Source organism: Crocuta crocuta, unplaced genomic scaffold, assembly GCF_008692635.1.
Source record: "Crocuta crocuta isolate KB4526 unplaced genomic scaffold, BGI_CrCroc_1.0 scaffold469, whole genome shotgun sequence".
NCBI lineage: Eukaryota > Metazoa > Chordata > Mammalia > Carnivora > Hyaenidae > Crocuta > Crocuta crocuta.
This window is the reverse complement of record NW_027531907.1, coordinates 168044-190297: the sequence shown is the minus strand read 5'-3', so window position 1 is coordinate 190297 and position 22254 is coordinate 168044. Positions and strand designations below refer to the sequence as shown.

At 38.9% G+C, this 22254-nt stretch overlaps 1 protein-coding gene across 1 annotated transcript in view; it reads left to right on the top strand.

Moving 5' to 3' along the window:
- The window catches only part of OCA2 (OCA2 melanosomal transmembrane protein), a 354024-nt gene that overhangs the window by 211841 nt on the left and 119929 nt on the right, over positions 1-22254 (top strand). Inside the window, exon 18 of the mRNA XM_077774607.1 lies at positions 1567-1675. Within this exon, the coding sequence (XP_077630733.1) occupies positions 1567-1675 (109 nt within the window). The remainder of the gene's footprint in view (positions 1-1566; positions 1676-22254) is intronic.

The following is a 22254-nucleotide window of genomic DNA, read 5'->3' as shown; positions in this document are numbered from 1 at the left end:
GGGGCCAGGGACTGCAGCCAGAGCCAGTGTAACAAGGAAGAATATGCTTGTGGTTTTTATGGCAAAAGCTTTAACTATATGACTAGAGAAATCCAGAGAGAAAATCTATACCTATACATACATCTATCTTTATATCTCTATACCTATACCTGTACCATCTTTCTGTACATCTATCTCTATCCATATGCATACCCATAAATGTCTATCTCTGTCTCTCACTTTCTATCCATACACAAACACACACACACACACTCACACACACACACACATCTATGTCTAAAATTGATACCTACACAGCACATAGACAGATGTGCTGGCAGGACCATGCTTAAGAAAGGACATGGCACNTGGCAATGAGAAACAATGAAATCTGGCCATGTGTAGCAACATGGATGGACCTTGAGGGTGTTATGCTGAGCGAAATAAGTCAGGCAGAGAAGGACAAATATCATATGTTTGCACGTATAGGAGGATTAGGAGGAACTTGACGGAGGAACAAGGGGGAGAAGAAGGGCGGAAATGGTGGGGGAAAGGGAGAGAGGCAAACCATGAGAGACTCTTGAATGCTGACAAAAACTGAGGACTGATGGATGTTGGGGGGGAGGGGGGATGGGCATAGAGGAGGACACTTATGGGGATGAGCACTGAGTGTTATGTGGAAACTAATTTGACAACAAACTATTTGTAAAAAAAAAATGAAAGGACATGGCACATTTGTCAGATAACGTGATGGAGCATGATTCACATAGGGATCTGCTTGGGTAGGGTCTGGCAACCCAGGGCCCATCTGTGCCAGTTTGCCCAGGTCTTGCTCCCTTCCCCAGCTCCACACACCTGTGACCCTTGGAGCACAGCACCCTCTGGAGACCTTGCCCCATCTTGCTCTGTGGCTCAGGCCCACTTAAAGGAGTTTTGCACCTTTGAGATTAATGAAGGTACTATAGAGTCTTTTGTCATCTCCCCTCACCCCTGAATGACTCCACAGGCTATCAATGATGTCATCTTGGTGGCTATGGGACTGCCAAGTACCTTCTAGGGTACCTGTGAACATGAAAGGATACAGTAGGAACCTTCAGAAGGAGTCATGTTACTGCATAAGCATGTTAACCTCAGTACTACCATGAAAGGGATTTGTGTAATAGGCGGAAAGTTGAATTAAAAGAATGTGAGCACATAGCATTGGTGGAAATGTGGCCAGGTCCCTGGAAGTTGCATGTTATTTCCTCAGTGGTTTTGCCAACATCTAACCTAATACTTGTGATAGAGCTGGGAGTACTTTCTGCATAGTATTGCGAAGCTATTTAGTCAGGTGTTTTATAAAAGGATTGTCCTATATTTTAAACTCATTATGTTTACTTTTTAATAAAGATTTTGAATACTATAATCCCATATCTATAGTATTCATTATAATGCATTACCTTATCATCTTCTTTCTAGTTCAAGATGTTGTATTTTTCATCTTAAGGAGAAATTTGTAGTGATTCAAGTCATGGAGGATGATGGATACATTGCAGGAAACAGAAGATTATGCCCAGTAAATGACTTATGTTTTCCTCTCTTTTATAGCACAGGATATCAGACAGAATCCTGCTCACCAAATGCCTGATGGTGTTGGGATTTGTTATCTTCATGTTCTTTCTCAATTCATTTGTCCCTGGTGTTCATCTTGATCTTGGTGAGTCTAATTTTTTATTACCTTTTGTCTATAGGCTTTGCAATTGCTATTATAGTCTGGAAGGGAAGATTTCAAAGCTTATTCCCAGACATTGGTGAGGAGGGTGAGATGGAGGGTGGCCATCTTTGATGGAAAAAAGGAAACATTTATCCACTACCTCTCTTTTTGTTTTCTGGAAGAGAGGGAGAGGGAGAGAGAGAGAGGTCTTTCCAGCCCCTAGTGTCTCAGTGTATGGGTCCTTGGCCCCTTCAGGGTTTAACATTAAAAGAAGTATGGGGTAGATATTATCATCTCTCTTGTACTTGATAGCCAAATCTTTGAGCTGTTGCTTGATAAGCACCCCCAGAAGAGACAGGAGGTCACATCAGCAAGGTCAGAGTCCTACAGTTTGTACAGCTTGACATGAAGATTAGATGAGCAACTGAAAGGGCCAGAGGAGTGCAAAAGGTCTACACACACCCATGTTCCCCATGGTGCATCCGTTTTTCCCACACAGAAGAACCTGTTCTACTCTCCCATAGGTCATTTGCTTTCACAGTTCTGTGGCTCTCCCTTTCCATTTCTCAAGCCCTGTGTTTTTTTTGTAGGGCGTGTCCTCACTTGAGGACACATGTCTGTCTTGCAAATTGAACTCACCAGATATCTTGTTAACCCTAGCATCTTTCCACTCTTCATCAATGTTTTCCACATTCCTTAAGTTTTTCTTACCGATTTAGCAGTTATCCCTATTGATGTTATTACTTAAAACAAAACAAAAACCCAAACCACTTCCAAAATGTATTTCATGTGAAATACAGATCTGTACAGTGTACAGATTTATGAGAAACATAAATTTGAAGTCCTGTCAAGGAGTATGTTCTTTAACCAAACACTTTATTTATGGTTTTCCTTCAAAATAAGGTCTGTTAAGATATGTATTTTTTAAATGTTTTATTTATTTTTGAGAGAGACAAAGAGACAGGGTGAGCAGGGGAGGGTCAGAGAGAGAGGGAGACACAGAATCTGAAAGAGGCTCCAGGCTCTGAGCTGTCAGCACAGAATCCGATGTGGGGCTCGAACCCATGAACATGAGATCATGACCTGCACTGAAGTCGGACGCTCAACCGACTGAGCCACCCAGGTGCCCCTGTTAAGATATATTTTTATAAAAATTTTATTTACTGCAACATTTGAAGAAGATAAATTCCATAGAAAATAAAGCCTCTTAACCTTGTAAATTAGATAGATAATGTGAGCAAGCTTGTTATTCACACCATGGCATTGCTCCATTGGTTCTAGGCTACCACTAGAAGTCTTTAGATTATAACTTAATTTCCCTTTTCTGTCACTTGTAGAAAGACACATTGCTAGAGTCTTACACATAGAACATGATGTACATGCTTTTGACTGAGTGTTAAGCTTTATATAATGTGTTCACAGCCTCTGAGAATTTATTTCCTTAAATGATTTCAAAACCAATTTGCTAGGCAGCCTGGGCTAAGTTCCAAGTTGACAAGTGTTCTTTGTCCACATCGGAGAGCCAATTCACATAGAATCCTGATGTAATGATGAAGAAAGCCAAACCTAAACTGGTAAAAATGTCATGAATTTTAATTGCATTTGGTGTATTACACTTATAAATTATTGTTGCAATGTAGTTATTTTGAATTACACTGCAGAAATAATGTAATTTTAACATTAAGAGGTGGTCACCACTAGTGATTAAGCAAATACAATGAAACTGTTGTTTTGTGGGCAGAGGGGTTCCATTAAATATTCTTGGGTGTTTCCAGAATATTTTGTTTCTAATTTTATTTGGGATTACACTTTAAAAGAACACAGCATGCATTTGAAAGACTAAAAAATATATACTAGTTTACATGCAGTTTTGTTAGCATTTGGTAGTGGTCATTGTATAAATAGCAGTATTTTTAAAATTAAAGTCACATTTTTAACTATATAGGCTTTGAAAAACCTTGATTACCATGAAAACTATTTAGCCCAAGAAGCCCATACTTTTTACTAACAGGTCACATCTCTTTTTTGTGTGGTTGTTGTATCTATGATTGAGGGGCTTCCATTTTGCTTTTAAATCTTGTGTTTTGTGGGGCATCTGGGTGGCTCAGTTGGCTAAGCATCCAATTTCGGCTCAGGTCATGATCTCATGGTTCGTGGGTTAGAGCCCCGTGTCAGGCTCTGTGCTGACAGCTACCTCAGAGCCTGGAGCCCTGCTTCTGATTCTGTGTCTCCCTCTCTCTCTGACCTTCCTCCGCTCATGCTTCCCCCCCCCTCAGAAATAAATAAGAAAAACATTTAAAAATTTTAAATCTTATGTTTTGTTAGGATTGAACAAATGACTTTATCTAGGGATCCTGTAATACATAACTCATATATTTGCATTCACCATGATAGAAGACTTAGGTTGACAAGGAGAAAATTTCGATTAGCATATATTTTAAATGGAGTACAGTAGCCTTAGAGTTACAGTAACTCCCCTGATGGGAACAGGAGCAAAAGTGATACATGATCTTCCCAGGGTTTCAGCTAGTAGAGATCTGACCATTTATTTTTACTGAATTACTGTTTTGAATGTGATGTGCTGTGTAAGTTGAGTATAAAGTATGATGTCATATAACATGAAGTGATGTCACATCACATAATGTGCATCATGAAAAACGACATCATATAAAACAGCATGATGTCCTATGACAAAGTGGTGTCATATAACACTGTGTACAATGTGACATCACATAATTACAGTGTGATGTCATATAATATCAGATCATGTCATGTAATAAACCAGCATCATATAACATATTTCTTCATATAAGCATCATATCCTAAACACGGCATTGACTCTCATTCTCCTTTTCTTTCTTATTTTAATTTTAAGTTTTTAAAAGTTTTTATTTAATTATTTTGAGAGAGAAAGAGAAAGAGAAAGGGGTAGGAGCAGAGAGAGAGAGAGGAAGTGAGAGAATCCCAAGCAGGCTCTGTGCTGTCAGCACAGAGCCCAAATGCGGGGCTTGATCTCATGGAGCCACTGAGAACATGACCTAAGCCAAAATCAAGCTGGACGCTCAAGCAACTGAACCACCCAGGTGCTCCCTTATTTTATTTTTTAAGTTATCACTAAGAAAAATGGATTTTTCCTTTTGATATGAAGTTTTATGAATTTTAACAAAGATATAGATTTATGTAACCACCACTACAATCGGAATACAGAAGTTTCATCACCCCAAAATACTTCAGTGTTACCCTTTTGTAGTCACCCCTGCCTTAATCCCAGCAACCCTGATCTGCTCTCTATCACTATAGTTTTGCCTTTTGGAGAATGTCGTATATATGTAGTCAGACTATATGCAACCTTTGGGATTTGCTTCTCTCGCACAGCATAAAGCCTTTCAACTTCATCCAAGTTGCTGTGTGTACAATAGTTCATTCGTTTTGTTGGTAACTTGTCTTCCATGGTATGGACATAGTTTGTTTATCCATTCACCCATTGAAAGAAATTTGGATTATTTCCAGTTTTTGGTGATTGTGGTGATTGTGAGTATACTACTCCAAATATTCATGTGCATGATTGTGTGTCCAGTTGTTTTCACTTCTCTTGGGTAAATTACCTAACTTGGGGCTTCTGGGTCATATGGTAAGTGTATCTTCAGCTTTAAAAGAAACTGCTGCACCATTTTCCAGATTGGCTATAGTACTTCAGTGCCTTGGAGCTCCAACTTATCCATACCCTCCAGCATTTGGCATGGTTACACTCCCTTCCCTGGAGTTCTACAGTACCTTGTACATGCCTTAGATGTAGAAATCAAATGTTATTATAATCATTTGTTTGTGTCTCTGCACCCTGGTTATCCCCTTTGCTCCAGCTAGACTCAAGGGCATGGGCCATGTATCCTAATTTTTTCTTTCCTCAGTGCCTTGTGACAATGCCTGATGCATTAATGGATACAAGATATAGGATTACAGAATGTATGAACAAACTTCTTATTGATTCTTATAGACCCCAACTTAATTATTTTAAGAATTTTAGATGTGGCTGACTTAACTGGGATTCTATAAAGAGCAAAGCCTGGGGCAAAGGCTTGTGTGTGGGTTTTTCATTGGGGAATATGATTCCAGGGAAGAAACGTGAAGGACAGGGAAACAGAGTAATGTCAGACAAATGTGGAAAACACTACATTGTGAAAACATGTAAGCAGAGTAGTGAAGGGAGTGAGCCAAAACAAGGCTACATCATCATCTGCCTACCAATTGAGCCACTTGTTGCTCTATCCCATAGGATTGTCTGAGGAAAAGTATGAAATATGTCTCAGTTCTGTCCATGGGGTTGTGTGGGAGAACAGAGGTATTTACTTATTATTGGCTTCTATAACCCATTCATCCAAGGTCCTCCCCATTGAATGCTATCTTACATATGTATATAGCTGGTGCATGCACAAAGGTCAAGCAACAGAAAGACTACAGTTGGGAAGTAGATGAAAGGGTTCAAAGACAGACTAAATCTGGGTACATCTCTATGAGAACACATCCACATAGAGCTGACTACTGCCACAGACTTCAATTGAGAGACAGGAGAGGTTTGAGGGATCCAAAGTCCAAAAGGTGCTACAATAATGAAGAAAGAAAAGGGTCCTGGTCACAATTTATGTGCATCTGGCAAAGAGATAGTTCCCCAAAGTGCAACGATCTTTATCTCACAACATATGGTAGAATTCACTCTAGTCAGCTCATTTGTTATACACAGGTCCACAGTCCCTACAGGAAATTCTTGGTACAATATATGTTTCAAAATTTCAATATATTTATATTTTATAAAGATAATTCAGTGCACGTACCGAATTATATAGAGTGTAACACCTCCAAGAGATTCACGGCCAGTACCTTGTATAAGTACTAAGCATTAGTATTTCTGTAGTGAAACATGAATATTTATACAAGGTGGGATAAATTAAGACCACAAATTGCCTCATTTCAGTTCAAGTCAGATATTGAATTTTTACATAAAACATAATAAAAATTTTTGCTCTTCTGAACTTTAGGATTTCAGGATCTGATAATGGATTAGGAAACTATAAGAGGCAGTAAGCCAACTTCAAAATGTTGTCTTTGGCCTTACAATTTATAAACTTGATTAGCAATTTTCTAGGTCTCCTTTGATAATTAATTCAGAATGTACCCCTAAGCTCTCTAACAATATGTTTGATTAGATTTCAATTCTGAAGATTTTTCTATAATTATTTCCCTGATTATGGTTTTGAAATTGCCAGTGTTCTCACTGACCCTTAGTGTCCTATCATTGAGCAATTTTATTGTCTTTGTTAAAGTATTTTTAGCTACCAATAAAGCAATGTACTTGTTCAGTCTTAAGCAAAATAAGGATTATTAGAATCATACTGGGCTCACTGGCAGATTGCAAGGGATGATGGGTCCTGGGCAGGGGGCAGACTCAGGAAAAAGAAAGGCATCTTGACAAAGGGCATGTTCCTGTTTCCCATACAGCTTCAATTTTCTTCTCTTAGCTTCATGCTTCTCCATACAACATTTTCTCATCTTTTTTTCTGTTCACAGAAGAATTAGAGATGATATCATTACTTTTCTGCTTTGTAGAATCTTATTTATAGCAACACAGAAAGAAAAGCCTATTTTGAATTCCAGATTCCCTGATGAAGAGTTTGACTGGCCTAGGTTGGCTTAGCTCCCTTTTCTAACCTAGAGATTATGACCAGGAGGACAGGGACCACATGTTTTATATCAGAGTGGCTGAAGGTATAGTTCTTAGAGGAAGGGGTTGGAGTCATTGTGAGCTGGACAGACATCTTTAAAACTTCCTAATATATTTCCCAAGGACTCTGATTTCTAGCAAGTAATTAATTTCGATTACATCATTCATTTATTAACTAAGTCATCCATTCAGGCATTTGTACAACAAATACACTCAGGGGTTTAGGGGCTGTGTATAAGGTGGTGAACGTAAAAACTAAGTCACTGCTCTCATTGGCTTCCCATTCTACAGGGGAGATGGGTCTATTTTGATTCACATGAGGTGGAATGAGGACTATATAGCTAATTAAGACACAGATCTTCAGAGCTCTTACAGTCTAATGCAAAGGCAGGCAAGGTTACAAAGTTATAAAAAATCATATAAAATATGATCACTTCCATAAGTAAGGTACAAATGAGCCGCTATCAATATCAAAATGAAAGAGAGCTAGAAGTAGGAGGGGGTAAGGAAATGGAAGAAGAGTAGGAAGAAGAGGGAAACAGGAGGAAGAGGAAGAGGAAGAGTTGGAAGAGATCACATCCAATTGAAAAGGCAGGGAAATGCCTCTTGGAGGAGTCAGTATTTGCTATGGACTTTGACAAAAGAGTATGATTCCAAAGGTTGGGGATGAGATTAAAGATTTCATCCAGATGGAACAAGTTGAGCAAATACAAGGAAGCAAGTGATCCAATCACTTTTGATTTGATTCCAATAAAAAACAGTAACGGTTGGCCCATGATGACCCATAGTATATGCTTGGCGACTGGATGATAGTGTCTCAAGAAGTAGTGCAGCAGCATCTTCATGTAGAGGTGGTTCAGAAATGTGATTGTTCTAAATGAGCTCAGAAACTCAACAGCTCATAGAATAGATCTGTTCTTTTTATAGCGGAGAAGATTTGACCAGATTGTCTACTAGCCCACATGTTATCAAACCATAAACTTAGACTGGTAATGTGAAATTTTACATTCTAACAAAAATACCAGTGTGTTAGTTTAGTGTTTCCAGTGGAGGGGACAGTATATTTGGATCTTGGGGTTAGTCAAATGATTTGAGTGTTTCAAGGCATCACTCTGTGAGTGCCTGTGAGTGACATGAGGAATTGAGCCTTTAATTAAGTCACATGGTTACCTTGTCAGCTCACTGAGCTGAGATAAGCTAGTTTTGAGGGTCTTCTCAGGACTCTGCTGCTTCAGAGAAAGGCTTTTTCTTCTCCTGACCTCAAAGTAGACCTAAGTGAATGGTGACACCCATCTGGATTGGAAGGATGGTTTGGTCTCAGACACAGTGAGGTGAAGAAGGGAGGAAACTGATGGAGAAGATGATGAGGAAAGTTCCATTGGCTAAAAATTTCAGGAAACCTGATCCATTACTATAAATGGCAATTGTTACATGCATTTTGTGTCACCCTGATAACAATAATATTTAGACAGATCCTTCCTAGGTTTTATCAAGTATTCATATTAAATGAATGTAATTATCAATTGATTATTTTGGAATAAAAATAAATATAACAACTAAGTCTTAGCTTATATTATTTGTTTATTTTTTACTATTTTTTTACAGATTACTGTCAAGTTGGAATACATAAAACACCCAGTAATCTTCCCAGCAAGTGCCCTCCTCCATGCCCATCAACCACCTTCCCCTCTCCCACAACCCCAGCCCTCAGTTTCTTCTCAGCATTCTAGTGTCTCAAATGGTTTGCCTCCCTCCCTCTCCCCAACTATTTTTCCCCTTCTTCTCCCGCTTCGTCCTGCATTAACTACCTCATGGTCCACCTATATGTACAAATATATGGTATCTGTCTTTCTCTGCCTGACTTAATTTGCTCAGCAAAACACCCACTAGTTCCATCCATGTTGCTACAAATGGCCAGATTTCATTCTTTCTCATTGCCATGTAGTATTCCACTGTATAAATATACCAAATCTTGATCCATTCATCAGTTGATGGACACTTTGGCTCTTTCCATTTTTGGCTATTGTTGAGAGTGCTGTTATGAACATTCGGGTACATGTGTCCCTATGCATCAGCACTCCTGGATCCCTTGGGTATTTTCCTAGCAGTGTTATTGCTGGCTCATAGGGGAGTTCTGTTGTTAATTTTTTGAGGACATGCATACTGTTTTCCAGAGGGGCCTGACCAGATTCCATTCCCACCAACAGTATAGGATGGTGCTGTTTCTCCACATCCTTGCCAACATCTATAATCTCCTGATTTGTTCATTTTAGCTACTCTGACTGGCGTGAGGTGGTATCTCAGTGTGGTTTTGATGTGTGTTTCCCTGATGATGAGGGACACTGAGCATTGTTTCATGTGTCTGTTGGCCATCTGGATGTCCTCTTTGGAGAAGTGTCTGTTCATGTCTTCTGCTCATTTCCTCACTGGATTATTTGTTTTTTGTGTGTGGAGTTTGGGGAGTTCCTTATAGATTTTGGATGCTAGCCCTTTATCTGATATGTCATTGGCAACTATCTTTTCCCATTCCATTGGTTGCTTATTAGTTTTATGATTGTTTCCTTTGCTGTGCAGAAGTTTTTATCTTGAGTAGGTCCCAATAGTTCATTTTTGGTCTTGATTCACTTGCCTTTGGGGATGTGTCAAGTAATAAATTGCTGCGGTTGAGGTCAAGGAGGTTGTTTCCTGCTTTCTCCGGTAGGGTTTTAATGGTTTCCTGTCTCACATTCAGGTCCTTTATCCATTTTGAGTTTATTTTTCTGTATGGTGTGAGAAAATGATCTAGTTTCATTTATCTGCATGTTTCTGTCCAGTTCTCCCAGCACCATCTGTGAAAGACGCTGGCTTTTTTCCATTGGATGCTCTTCCCCGCTTTATCAAAGATTAATAGGCCATACATTTGTAGGTCCAATTCTGAGTTCTCAATTCTATTCCATTGGTCTTTGTGTCTGTTTTTGTGCCAATACCATACTGTCTTGATGATGACAGGTTTGTAGTAGAAGCTAAAGTCCGGGATTGTGATGCCTCCCATTTTGGTTTTCTTCCTCAATATTACTTTGGCTATTCGGGGTCTTATGTGGTTCCATACAAATTTTAGGATAGTTTGTTCTAGTTTTGAGAAGTTTGCTGGTGCAATTTTGATTGGAATTGCATTGAATATGTAGACTGCTTTGGGTAGTAATGATATTTTAACAATATTTATTGTTCTAATCCATGACCATGGAATATTTTTCCATTTCCTTGTGTCTTCTTCAATATCCTTCATAAGTTTTCTATAGTTTTCATCATACAGATATCCTATATCTTTGGTTAGGTTTATTCCTAGGTATTTCATGATGTTTTGTGCAACTGTGAATGGGATCAGTTTCTTGATTTCCCTTTCTTTTGCTTCATATTTGGTGTATAAAAATGCAACCGATTTCTGTACATTGATTTTGTGTCCTGCAACGTAGCGAATTCATGGATCAGTTCTAGTAGGCTTCTGGTGGAGCCTGTTGGGTTTTCTATGTAGAGTATCATCTCATCTGTGAAAAGTGAAAGTTTGACTTCTTCTCTGCCTATTCTGATGCCTTTTCTTTTTGTTGTCTGATTGCTGATGCCAGGACTTCCAGCACTATGTTAAACGACAGTGACAGTAGACATCCCTGTCGTATTCCTAATCTCAGGGGGAAAGCTCTCAGTTTTTCCACGTTGAGGATGATATTAGCTGCGGGATTCTCATAGATGGCTTTTAAGATGTTTTGGTAAGTTCCTTCTATCCCAACTTTCTCGAAGGTCATTATTAAGAATGGATGCTATATCTTGTTAAATGCTTTTTCTGCATCTATCGACAGGATCATATGGTTTTTATCTTTTCTTTTCTTAGTGTGATGATTGATTGTGAATATTGAACCAGCCCTGTAACCCAGAAATGAATCCCACTTGATCATGGTGGATAATCCTTTTTATGTGCTGTTGGATTCAATTTGCAAGTATCTTGTTGAGGATTTTTGCATCTGTATTCATCAAGGATATTGGCCTGTAATTCTCTTTTTTTTGCTGGATCGCTGTCTGGCTTGGGAATCAAAGTGATGCTGGCTTTGTGATATGAGTCCGGAAATTTTCCTTCATTTTCTATTTTTTGGAATGGCTAGAGAAGAATCGGGATTAATTCTGTTTTAAATGTCTGGTAGAAATCCCCAGGGAAGCCATCTGGCTCAGGGCTCTTATTTGTTGGGAGATTTTTGATAACTGATTTGATTTCTTCACTAGTTATAGGTCTGTTCAGATTTTCTATCTCTTTCTGTGTGAATTTTGGTAGTGAGTGTGTGTTTAAGAATTTGTCCATTTCTTCTAAGTTGCCTAATTTGTTGGCATATAATTTTTGATAGTATTCCATGATAATTGCTTGTATTTCTGAGTGGTTGGTTGTAATAAGTCCTTTTTCATTCATGATTTTGTCTATTTGAGTGGTCTCTCTTTTCTTTTTGAGAAGCCTGGCTATAGATTTGTGAATTTTGTTTATTTTTTCAAAAAACCAACTCTTGGTTTCGTTGATCTGTTCAACTGTTTCTTTGGTTTCTATATTGTTTGTTTCTTCCCTGTTTTTTTCTTATTTCTCTTCTCCTACTGGGTTTGGAGTGCTCCTGTTGCCCTCCCTCTAGTTCCTTAGGTACACTGTTAGATTTAGCACTTGAGCTCTTGTTAATTTCTTAAAATATGTCTGGAGTGCAATGTACTTTCCTCCTAGGACTGCCTTTGCCGCATCTCAATGAGTTTGGATTGTTGTATTTTCGTTTTCATTTGTTTCCATATATTTTTAAATTTCTTCTCTAATTGCCTGATTGGTCCATTCATTTTTTAGTAGGGTGTTCTTTAACCTCCATGTTTTTGGAGGTTTTCCAGACTTCTTCCTGTGATTGATATCAGTTTCATAGCATTGTGGTCTGAAAGTGTGCATGGTTTGATCTCAATTCTTTTATATTTATTGAGGGCTGCCCTATGTCCCAGTATGTGATCTATCTTGGAGTTATGTCATGTGCAGTTGAGAGGAAAGTGAATTTCATGGCCTCAGGATGTAGAGTTCTAAATATATCTGTCAAACCCATCTGGTCCAATGTGTCATTCAAGTCCATTGTTTCTTTAGTGATATTCTGTCTAGTTGATCTTCCCTTGCTGTCACTACAGTATTAAAGTCCCTAGCTATTAGCACGTTCTTATCGATAAGAGTGTTTGTGATTAATTGTTTTATGTATTTAGATGCTCCCATAATTGGTATATAGACATTTATAATTGTTAGTTCTTCTGATGGATAGACCCTGTAATTATTATATAATGCCCTTCATTATACCTTGTTACTGTCTTTTTTTTTTTTTTACAAATTAAAAGCGAAATAAAATTTATTATTTGGCCTTGATTTACCAATGATCATTTTCATACTACTTTGATTCATTGAAAACAAATCTCCTACCTAGTTGTTTTGTTTATTATTTTGATATTATATGTATGTAATGTTAAGGAAGTTTTATCTTATGTCTAAGAAATCCAGGCTTGACAGTTTCCTTTATATTGTGTGTAAGTATTTTTATTTATTTATTTATTTTTTAAAATAGTTTATTGTCAAATTAGTTTCCACATAACACTCAGTGCTCATCCCCACAAGTGTCCTCCTCCATGCCCATCCCCCCTCCCCCCCACATCCATCAGTCCTCAGTTTTTGTCAGCATTCAAGAGTCTCTCATGGTTTGCCTCTCTCCCTTTCCCCCACCATTTCCGCCCTTCTTCTCCCCCTTGTTCCTCCGTCAAGTTCCTCCTAATCCTCCTATACGTGCAAACATATGATATTTGTCCTTCTCTGCCTGACTTATTTCGCTCAGCATAACACCCTCAAGGTCCATCCATGTTGCTACACATGGCCAGATTTCATTGTTTCTCATTGCCATGTAGTATTCCATGGTATAGATAAACCACATCTTCTTGATCCATTCATCAGTTGATGGGCACTTAGGCTCTTTCCATGTTTTGGCGATTGTTGAGAGTGCTGCTAAGAACATTGGGGGTACATGTGCCCCTATGCATCAGCACTCCTGTATCCCTTGGCTAAATTTCTAGCAGTGCAATTGCTGGGTCATAGGAGAGTTCTATTGTTCATTATTTTAGGCACCTGCACACTGTCTTCCAGAGGGGCTGTACCAGTTTACATTCCCACCAACAGTGTAGTAGGGTGCCCGTTTCTCCACATCCTCGCCAGCATCTAGAGTTCTCTGATTTGCTCATTTTAGTCACTCTGACTGACGTGAGGTGGTATCTCTGTGGTTTTGTTTTGTATTTCCTGATGCTGAGCATCGTTTCATGTGTTTGTTGGCCATCTGGATGTCCTCTTTGGAGAAGTGTCTATTCATATCTCTGCCCATTTCTTCACTGGATTATTTGTTTTTTGGGTGTGGAGTTTGGGGAGTTCCTTTCAGATTTTGGATGCTAGCCCTTTATCTGATATGTCATTGGCAACTATCTTTTCCCATTCCGTCGGTTGCTTATTAGTTTTATGGATTGTTTCTTTTACCGTGCAGAAGCTTTTTATCTTGAGTATGTCCCAATAGTTCATTTTTGCTCTTGATTCCCTTGCTTTTGGGCATGTGTCAAGTAATAAATTGCTGCAGTTGAGGTCAAGGAGGTTGTTTCCTGCTTTCTCCGGTAAGGTTTTAATGGTTTCCTGTCTCACGTTCAGGTCCTTTGTCCATTTTGAGTTTATTTTTCTGTATGGTGTGAGAAAATGATCTAGTTTCATTCATCTGCATGTTTCTGTCCAGTTCTCCCAGCACCATCTGTGAAAGAGGCTGGCTTTTTTTCCATTGGATACTCTTTCTTGCTTTGTGAAAGATTACTTGGCTGTACACTTTTGGGTCCAATCTGAGTTCTCAATTCTGTTCCATTGGTCTTTGTGTCTGTTTTTGTGCCAATACCATACTGTCTTGATGATGACAGCTTTGTAGTAGAGGCTAAAGTCCGGGATGGTGATGCCTCCCATTTTGGTTTTCTTTTTCAAGATTACTTTGGCTTTCGGGGTCTTTTGTGGTTACATACAAATTTTACGTTAGCTTGTTCTAGTTTTGAGAGGTATGCTGGTGAAATTTTGGTTGGGATTGCATTGAAAATGCAGATTGCTTTTGGTAGTAATGACATTTCAACAACATTTATTCTTCTAATCCATGAGCATGGAATGTTTTTCTTTGTGTCTTCTTCCTTTTCCTTCATAAGTTTTCTAAATTTTTTTATCATACAGATCTCTGATATGTTTGGTTAGGTTTATTCCTAAGTATTTTATTTTTTATTTTTGTTTTGCAATTGTGAATGGGATCAGTTTCTTGATTTCTCTTTCTGTTGCTTCTTTTTTGGTGTATAAAAATGCAACCGATTTTTGTACATTGATTTTGTACCCTGCACCTTTACTGAGTCTTGTGTCAGTTCTGGTAATGTTCTGGTTTAGTCTGTCGGGTTTTTTATGTAGAGTATCATGTCGTCTACGAAAAGTTAAAGTTTGACTTCCTTTTTGCCAATTATGATGCCTTTTATTTCCTTTTGTTGTCTGATTGCTGATGATAGGATTTCAGCACTATGTCAAATAACAGTGGTGAGAGTGGGTTCCTCTTGTTTTCCTGATCTCAGGAGGAAAGCTCTGTTTTTTCCCATTGAGGATGATGTTAGATGTGGGCTTCTCATAGATGGCTTTTATGATATTTAAGTAAGTTCCTTATAACCCAACTTTCTCGAGGTTCTTAATCAAGAATGATGCTATATCTTGTCAAATGCTTTTCGTTCATCTATCAAAAGGATCATATGGTTTTTATCTTTTCTTTTGTTGATATGATGTATTACATTGATTGATTTGTGAATAATGATCCAGCCCTGTAACCCAGGAATGGATCCCACTTGATCTTGGTAGATGATTCTTTTTATGTGCTATTGTTTTAATTTCCATGTATCTTGTTGAGGATTTTTGTATCTGTATTAGTCAAGGATATTGGCCTGTAGTTCTCTTTTTTTGCTGGATCTCTATCTGGCTTGGGAATCAAAGTGATGCTTGCCTCATAAAATTAGTCTGGAAGTTTTCCTTCGATTTATATTTTGTGGAATAGCTTGAGAAGAATGGGTATTAATTCTGTTTTAAATGTCTGGTAGAAATCCCCAGGGAAGCCATTTGTTGGGAGATTTTTGATAACTGATTCAATTTATTCACTCGTTATGGGTGTGTTCAGATTTTCTATTTCTTCCCGTGTGAATTTTGGTAGTGAGTGTGTGTTTAGGAATTTGTCCATTTTTTCTAAGTTGTCCAATTTGTTGACATATAATTTTTTATAGTATTCCCTGATAATTGCTTGTATTTCTGAGGGGTTGGTTGTAATAAATCCATTTTCATTCATGATTTTGTCTATTTGGGTGCTCTCTCTTTTCTTTTTGAGAAGCCTGGCTATAGATTTGTGAATTTTGTTTATTTTTCCAAAAAAACAACTCTTGGTTTCATTGATCTGTTCAATTGTTTCTTTGGTTTCTATATTTTTTATTTCTTCTCTGGTTTTTACTATTTTCTTCTCCTGCTGGGTTTGGGGTGCTCTTGTTGCCTTCCTTCCTGTTCCTTTAAGTGCACTGTTAGATTTTGTACTTACAGTTTTTCTAATCTCTTGAAATATGCCTGGAGTGCAATGTACTTTCCTTGTAGGACTTCCTTTGCCACATTTCAAAGAGTTGTAATGTTGTATTTTCATTTTCTTTGTTTACACATATTTTTAAAAATTTTTTCAAATGTTTTATTTATTTCTAGGAGAGAGAGAGAGACAGAGTGAGCAGGGGAGTGTCAGAGAGAGAGGGAGTCACAGACTCTGAAACAGGCTCCAGGCTCTGAGTTGGCAGTCAGCACAGAGCCCGACGCGGGGCTCGAATCCACAAACCCCGAGATCATGACCTAAGTGAAAGTCAGACGCTTAACCGACTAAGCCACCCAGGCGCCCCTGTTTCCACATATTTTTAAATTTCTTCTCTAATTGTCTGATTGGCCCATTTGTTCTTTATTAGAGTGTTCTTTAACCTCCATGTTTTTGGAGGTTTTCCAGACTTCTTCCTGTAATTGATTTCAAGTTTCATAGTATTGTGATCTGAAAGTGCGCATGGTACCATTTCAATTCTTTTATATTTATTGAGGGCTGCTTTATGTCCCTGTATGTGTTCTATATTGGAGAAGGTGGCATGCACACTTGAGAAGAAAGTGAATTCCATGGCCTCAGGATGTAAAGTTCTAAATATATCTGTCCAACCCATCTGGTCCAATGTGTCATTCAAGTCCANTTTGTTTCTGTTTGTGATTAATTGTTTTATGTATTTAGGTGCTTCTGTATTTGGTGTGTAGACATTTATAATTCTTAGCTCATCCTGATGGATAGACCCTGTATTCGTTATATAATGCCTTACTTCATCCCATGTTACTTTAAAGTCCTGTTTGTCTGATATGAGTATGGTGACTCCAACTCTCTTTTCACTTCCAGTAGTATGATAGATATTTCTCCATCCCCTTACTTTCAATCTTAAGGTTCCTCAGTTGTAAAATAAGTTTCTTGTAGACAGCAAACAGATGGATTTTTTCTTTTCTTTTCTTTTTTTTTTTTTTTTTGCTGTGACCTTGATGGGATGGTGCTAAATTCTTTGGACTGGAATATAGGTGTGTTTTTTTTTTTAAGTTTTTAATTTATTTCTGAGAGAGAGAGACAGCATGAGCACGGAAGGGTCCGAGAGAGAGGGAGACACAGAATCTGAAGCAGGGTCCAGGCTCTGAGCCACAGTGCCCAGTGTGGGGCTCGAACCCACCAACTGTGTGACCATGACCTGAGCTGAAGTTGGAGGCCTAACCGACTAAGCCACCCAGGTGCCCCTGGAATATAGGTTTTGTTTGTTTGTTTGTTTGTTTGTTTGTTTTGTTTTTAATAAGGAGAAGTCAAAGTTTTAATTTTAGTTCAAGATGATACATCAAAGTGAGGACATATTGCTTAGTTTTATTATTTATTTCTTTATTTTTTACATATAGTTTGTCATGTTGGTTTCCATATGATACCCAGTGCTCATCCCCACAAGTGCCCTCCTCCATGCTCATCTCCCCCCTCCCCCACACACCCATCAGTCCTCAGTTTGTTCTCAGCATTCAAGAGTCTCTCATGGTTTGCCTCCCTCCCTTTCCCTCCATCCCCCCTTCTTCTCTCCCATGGTTCTCCGTTAAGTTCCTCCTAATCCTCCTATATGTGCAAACAGATGGTAGCTGTCCTTCTTTGCCTGACTTATGTCGCTCAGCATAACACCCTCAAGGTCTATCCATGTTGCTACACATGACCAGATTTCATTCTTTCTATTGCCATGTAGTATTCCATTGTATAGATAAACCACATCTTCTTGATCCATTCGTCAGTTGATGGGCACTTAGGCTCTTTTCATGTTTTGGCTATTGTTGAGAGTGCTGCTATGAACTCCCCTATGACCCAGCAATAGCACTGCTAGGAATTTTCCCAAGGGATACAGGAGTGCTGATGCACAGGATCTTTCCTTTTTTTGAATGAAGGTGTTTACAACTGTAAATTTCTCTCAGCGCTATTTGATCCATTCTAAATTTCTTGTTATGTGTTTTCATTTACATTCATCTCAAGTATTAACTTATTTCATAATGATTTCTTCTTTAACCCATTGGTTTAAAGAGTGTGTTGTTCACATGGGGAAGACTAAACCCCATAACATTTGGTTTAAAAACTAGAGGGTTTGATTTCTGTGAATTTATAAAACTAGTTGTTCTTGGACCTGGAACTTTAAGAGTCTGCTGAGTCAGCACTGGGTGAGCCTTGGGTGAGTGATAACTGGATTGCTGCCCTTAAAGAGACAGCAGCTTGTGTGGAGAGGCAGCATAAAAATACAGTTTACACAATGCTGGGGGCAAACAGGAGACCGATTTGTTCATACTAATTTTGGAGCATTTTGCTCATACTAAGTTTGGACCTGAAAATAAGGGAACTAACAGGTGCCGTTTTCCTCCTCCACTCCCTAGCATAAACACAGAGCCACCTGTGAGAGGCGAGGGTGTACAGTCACTTGCTACCTAACCTGCTAGCCATGCAACATGTGCAGAAATTCACTTGAGGACTGGCCCACTCCAGGCCTGCTAGCCTTGGCTCTGGGTCAGGGCAAGTCTTGTTAAAGCTGCAAATGTTCTCTGATCAGATGCTCAGTGCACAGCTGCTGCAGGACATCGTGTCCGTTGTCCACCACTGTCTCTCCACTACACCTAGCCCTGTGCTTTCAACCACCTTCCATGTAATACTCAGACATGCACCTATAGCTGCCATTTCATGCCATGCCAAGGCTCCCTTGCCTGTAGCACCCAACTGAATGCCCCCAGCAACCATAGCACACTATGTTCAGCCACATATGTGGTATGGCCAGCAGCCATGTGCATAGTTTGCACTTCCCAGCCACCACACCATGTCCAACCACATACTCCCAGCCACCTTCACAGCTGTGCCAGTCTCTAGCAGCCCTGGCATGCATACATTAGCTTCATAGTGCTTTGAGGGATACAGCATAGGACTAGTGGAGTAGTGAAAATTTTGCTAATACTCCTGCTCGCTCATAGCTAGCCTGCCTGGGTCCTACTAACATCACTTGCCCAGGTCCCATTAACACCACAGAGAGCAAGCACAGTCCACAGCAGTCAGAGACTCAGGACAGATGACTGCACTGAAAGGACAAGCGACACCAGACACAATAGCAGGAGGTAAGCAACACACATAGAATACTTTCCTGAAGTGCCAGGCTCTTGTGAACAGGGAACACAGTGCTGTAGGGACTCCAGTATGTCTTCTTTATAAAGTTATTATTTTCAAGAGCAGTAAGGACTCAGATGATCTTCTTAACACAGAGGCAGACAAAATAAGAATATAGAGTTTATCTGAAATAATAGAACAGGATGAGGCCATGGCCACAGATTTAGGTAATATGCATGGTAAGGAATTTAAAGGAATGATAATAAAGATACTCCCTGGATGTGAGAAGAAAGTGGAAGACATCAGTGAGACCCATAACACAGAGATAAGGAATAACATAGCAGAGAGAAAGGGCACAATAAGCAAAATGAGAAACATGCTTGATGGAATGGAATGGCCGGCTAAAAGAAGCAGAGTAATGATTTAATGACCAAGAAGACCACAGTAATGGAAAGAAGTCAATGGAATGGAAGAGATAGATATGAATTATGCAAAAGGAGAATAAACTTGAGGGAACTCAGTGACTGCCTCAAATGTAATGACATTCGTATTACAGGAGTCCCATAAAGAGAGAGAAAATGGGCCAGAAAATGTATTTGAAGAAATAACAACTAACCTCCCAGCTTGGGGGAAGGAAACAGATATCCAGATGCAGGGGGTGAAGAGAAACCCCAACAAAAATTTTAAAAAGCAGACCCATTCCAAGACATATTGTAATTAAATTGACATAATATAATGATAAAGAAAAAAATCTTAAAGCATCAGCACAAAAGAAGTCATTAACATACAGGTGAAAACTGATAAGGCCAGCAGGAGAGTTTTCAACAGAAACATTGCAAGCCAGAAGGGAATGACATGATATATTCAAAGTGCTGAATGGGAAAAATTTACAGCCAATAATATTCTATCCAGCAAGGCTATCATTCAGAATAGGAGGAAAGATAAAGAGTTTCCAAGACAAACAAAAACCAAAGGATTTCATGAACACTAAACTAGTGCTGCAAGAAATATTTATTTAAAAATGTTTTAAAATTTTTTAGAGAGAGAGAGACAGAGACAGAGCATGAGCAAGGGAAGGGCAGAAGAGAGAGGAAGACACAGAATCTGAAGCAGGCTCTAGGCTCTGAGCTGTCATCACAGAGCCCAATGTGGAGCTAGAACTCAAGAGCTGTGAGATCAAACCTGAGCCGAAAGCTTGACTGAGCCACATAGGTGCCCCTGCAAGAAATATTTAAAGGGGATTCTTTGAGTGGGAAGAAGAGACCACAAGTGACAGTACTGAGGTAGGAAACACAAAACCAGTAAACATGAACATTTCTTTTAAAAATAAGTCAACTTAGAGAAAAATATATAAAATGTAATAAAATATACCTAAAATGTGAGGAAAGGAGAAAAGAATGGATACAAACTTAAATGACCATCAACTTAATATAGATTGCTATTTGCTGAAAATGTTATATGCAAACCTAATGGTAAGCACAAATCAAAAACCACTAATAAATATGGAAGAATAAGGAGAAAGAAATCCAAATATATTACTAAAGAAAATCAGCAAACCGTGAAAAAGGTAAGAAAGGAACAGAGAAACTCTTCAGATACAATCACAAAACAAGTAATAAAATGGCAGTAAATACATATCTATTAATAATTACTCTGAATGTAAATGGACTAAATGGTCCAGTCAAAAGACATAGGGTGACAAAATGGATAAAAAAGACATATAAGACCCATCTATATGCTGCCTACAAGAGACCACTTTAGACCTAAAGACACCCACGCTATAGTGAGAGTAGAAAGTAGAGAGTAGAAAAACATTTATCATGCAAATGGATGTGAAAAGAAAGCCAGAGTAGCAACACTAATATCAGACGAAGTAAACTTTAAAACAAAAGCTGTAACAGAGACAAAGATGGACACTATATAATAATAAAAGCTACAATCCAAAAAGAAGATATAACAATTTTAATATTTATGCCTCCAACTTGGGGTACCCAAATATATAGAAACAATAACAAACCTAAAGAAGCTTATTGATAGTAATCCAATATTAGTAAGGACCTAACACCCTACTTATATCAATGGACATATCTTCTAAGCAGAAAATTAACAAGAAAACAATCGTTTTGGGTTTTTAAAAATTTTTTTTATTATTATTATTTTTTACAAATAGTTTATTGTCAAGTTGGTTTCCATATAACACCCAGTGCTCATCCCCACACGTGCCCTCCTACATGCCCACCACCCTCCTTTCCCCCCACACCCATGAGTCCTCAGGTTGTTCTCAGCCTTCAAGAGTCTCTCATGGTTTGCCTCACTCCCTTTCCCACACTATTTCCCCCCTTCATCTCCCCCATGGTCCTCCGTTAAGTTCCTCCTAATCCTCCTATACGTGCAAACATATGATATTTGTCCTTCTCTGCCTGACTTATTTCGCTCAGCATAACACCCAAGGTCCATATCCATGTTGCTACACATGGCCAGATTTCATTGTTTCTCATTGCCATGTAGTATTCCATGGTATAGATAAACCACATCTTCTTGATCCATTCATCCGTTGATGGACACTTAGGCTCTTTCCATGTTTTAGCTATTGTTGAGAGTGCTGCTATGAACATTGGGGTCCATGTGCTCCTATGCATCAGCATTTCTGTATCCCTTGGGTAAATTCCTAGCAGTGCTATTGCTGGGTCATAGGGGAGTTCTATTGTTAGTTTCCTGAGGAACCTCCACACTGTTTTCCAGAGGGGCTGTACCAGTTTACATTCCCACCAACAGTGTAGGAGGGTGCCCGTTTCTCCACATCCTCGCCAGCATCTAGAGTTCTCTGATTTGCTCATTTTAGCCACTCTGACTGGCGTGAGGTGGTATCTCAGTGTGGTTTTGATTTGTATTTCCCTGATGAGGAGGGATGCTGAGCATCGTTTCATGTGTCTGTTGGCCATCTGGATGTCCTCTTTGGAGAAGTGTCTGTTCATATCTTCTGCCCATTTCTTCACTGGGTTGTTTGTTTTTTGGGTGTGGAGTTTGGTGAGTTCGTTATAGATTCTGGATATTAACCCTTTATCTGATATGTCATTTGCAACTATCTTTTCCCATTC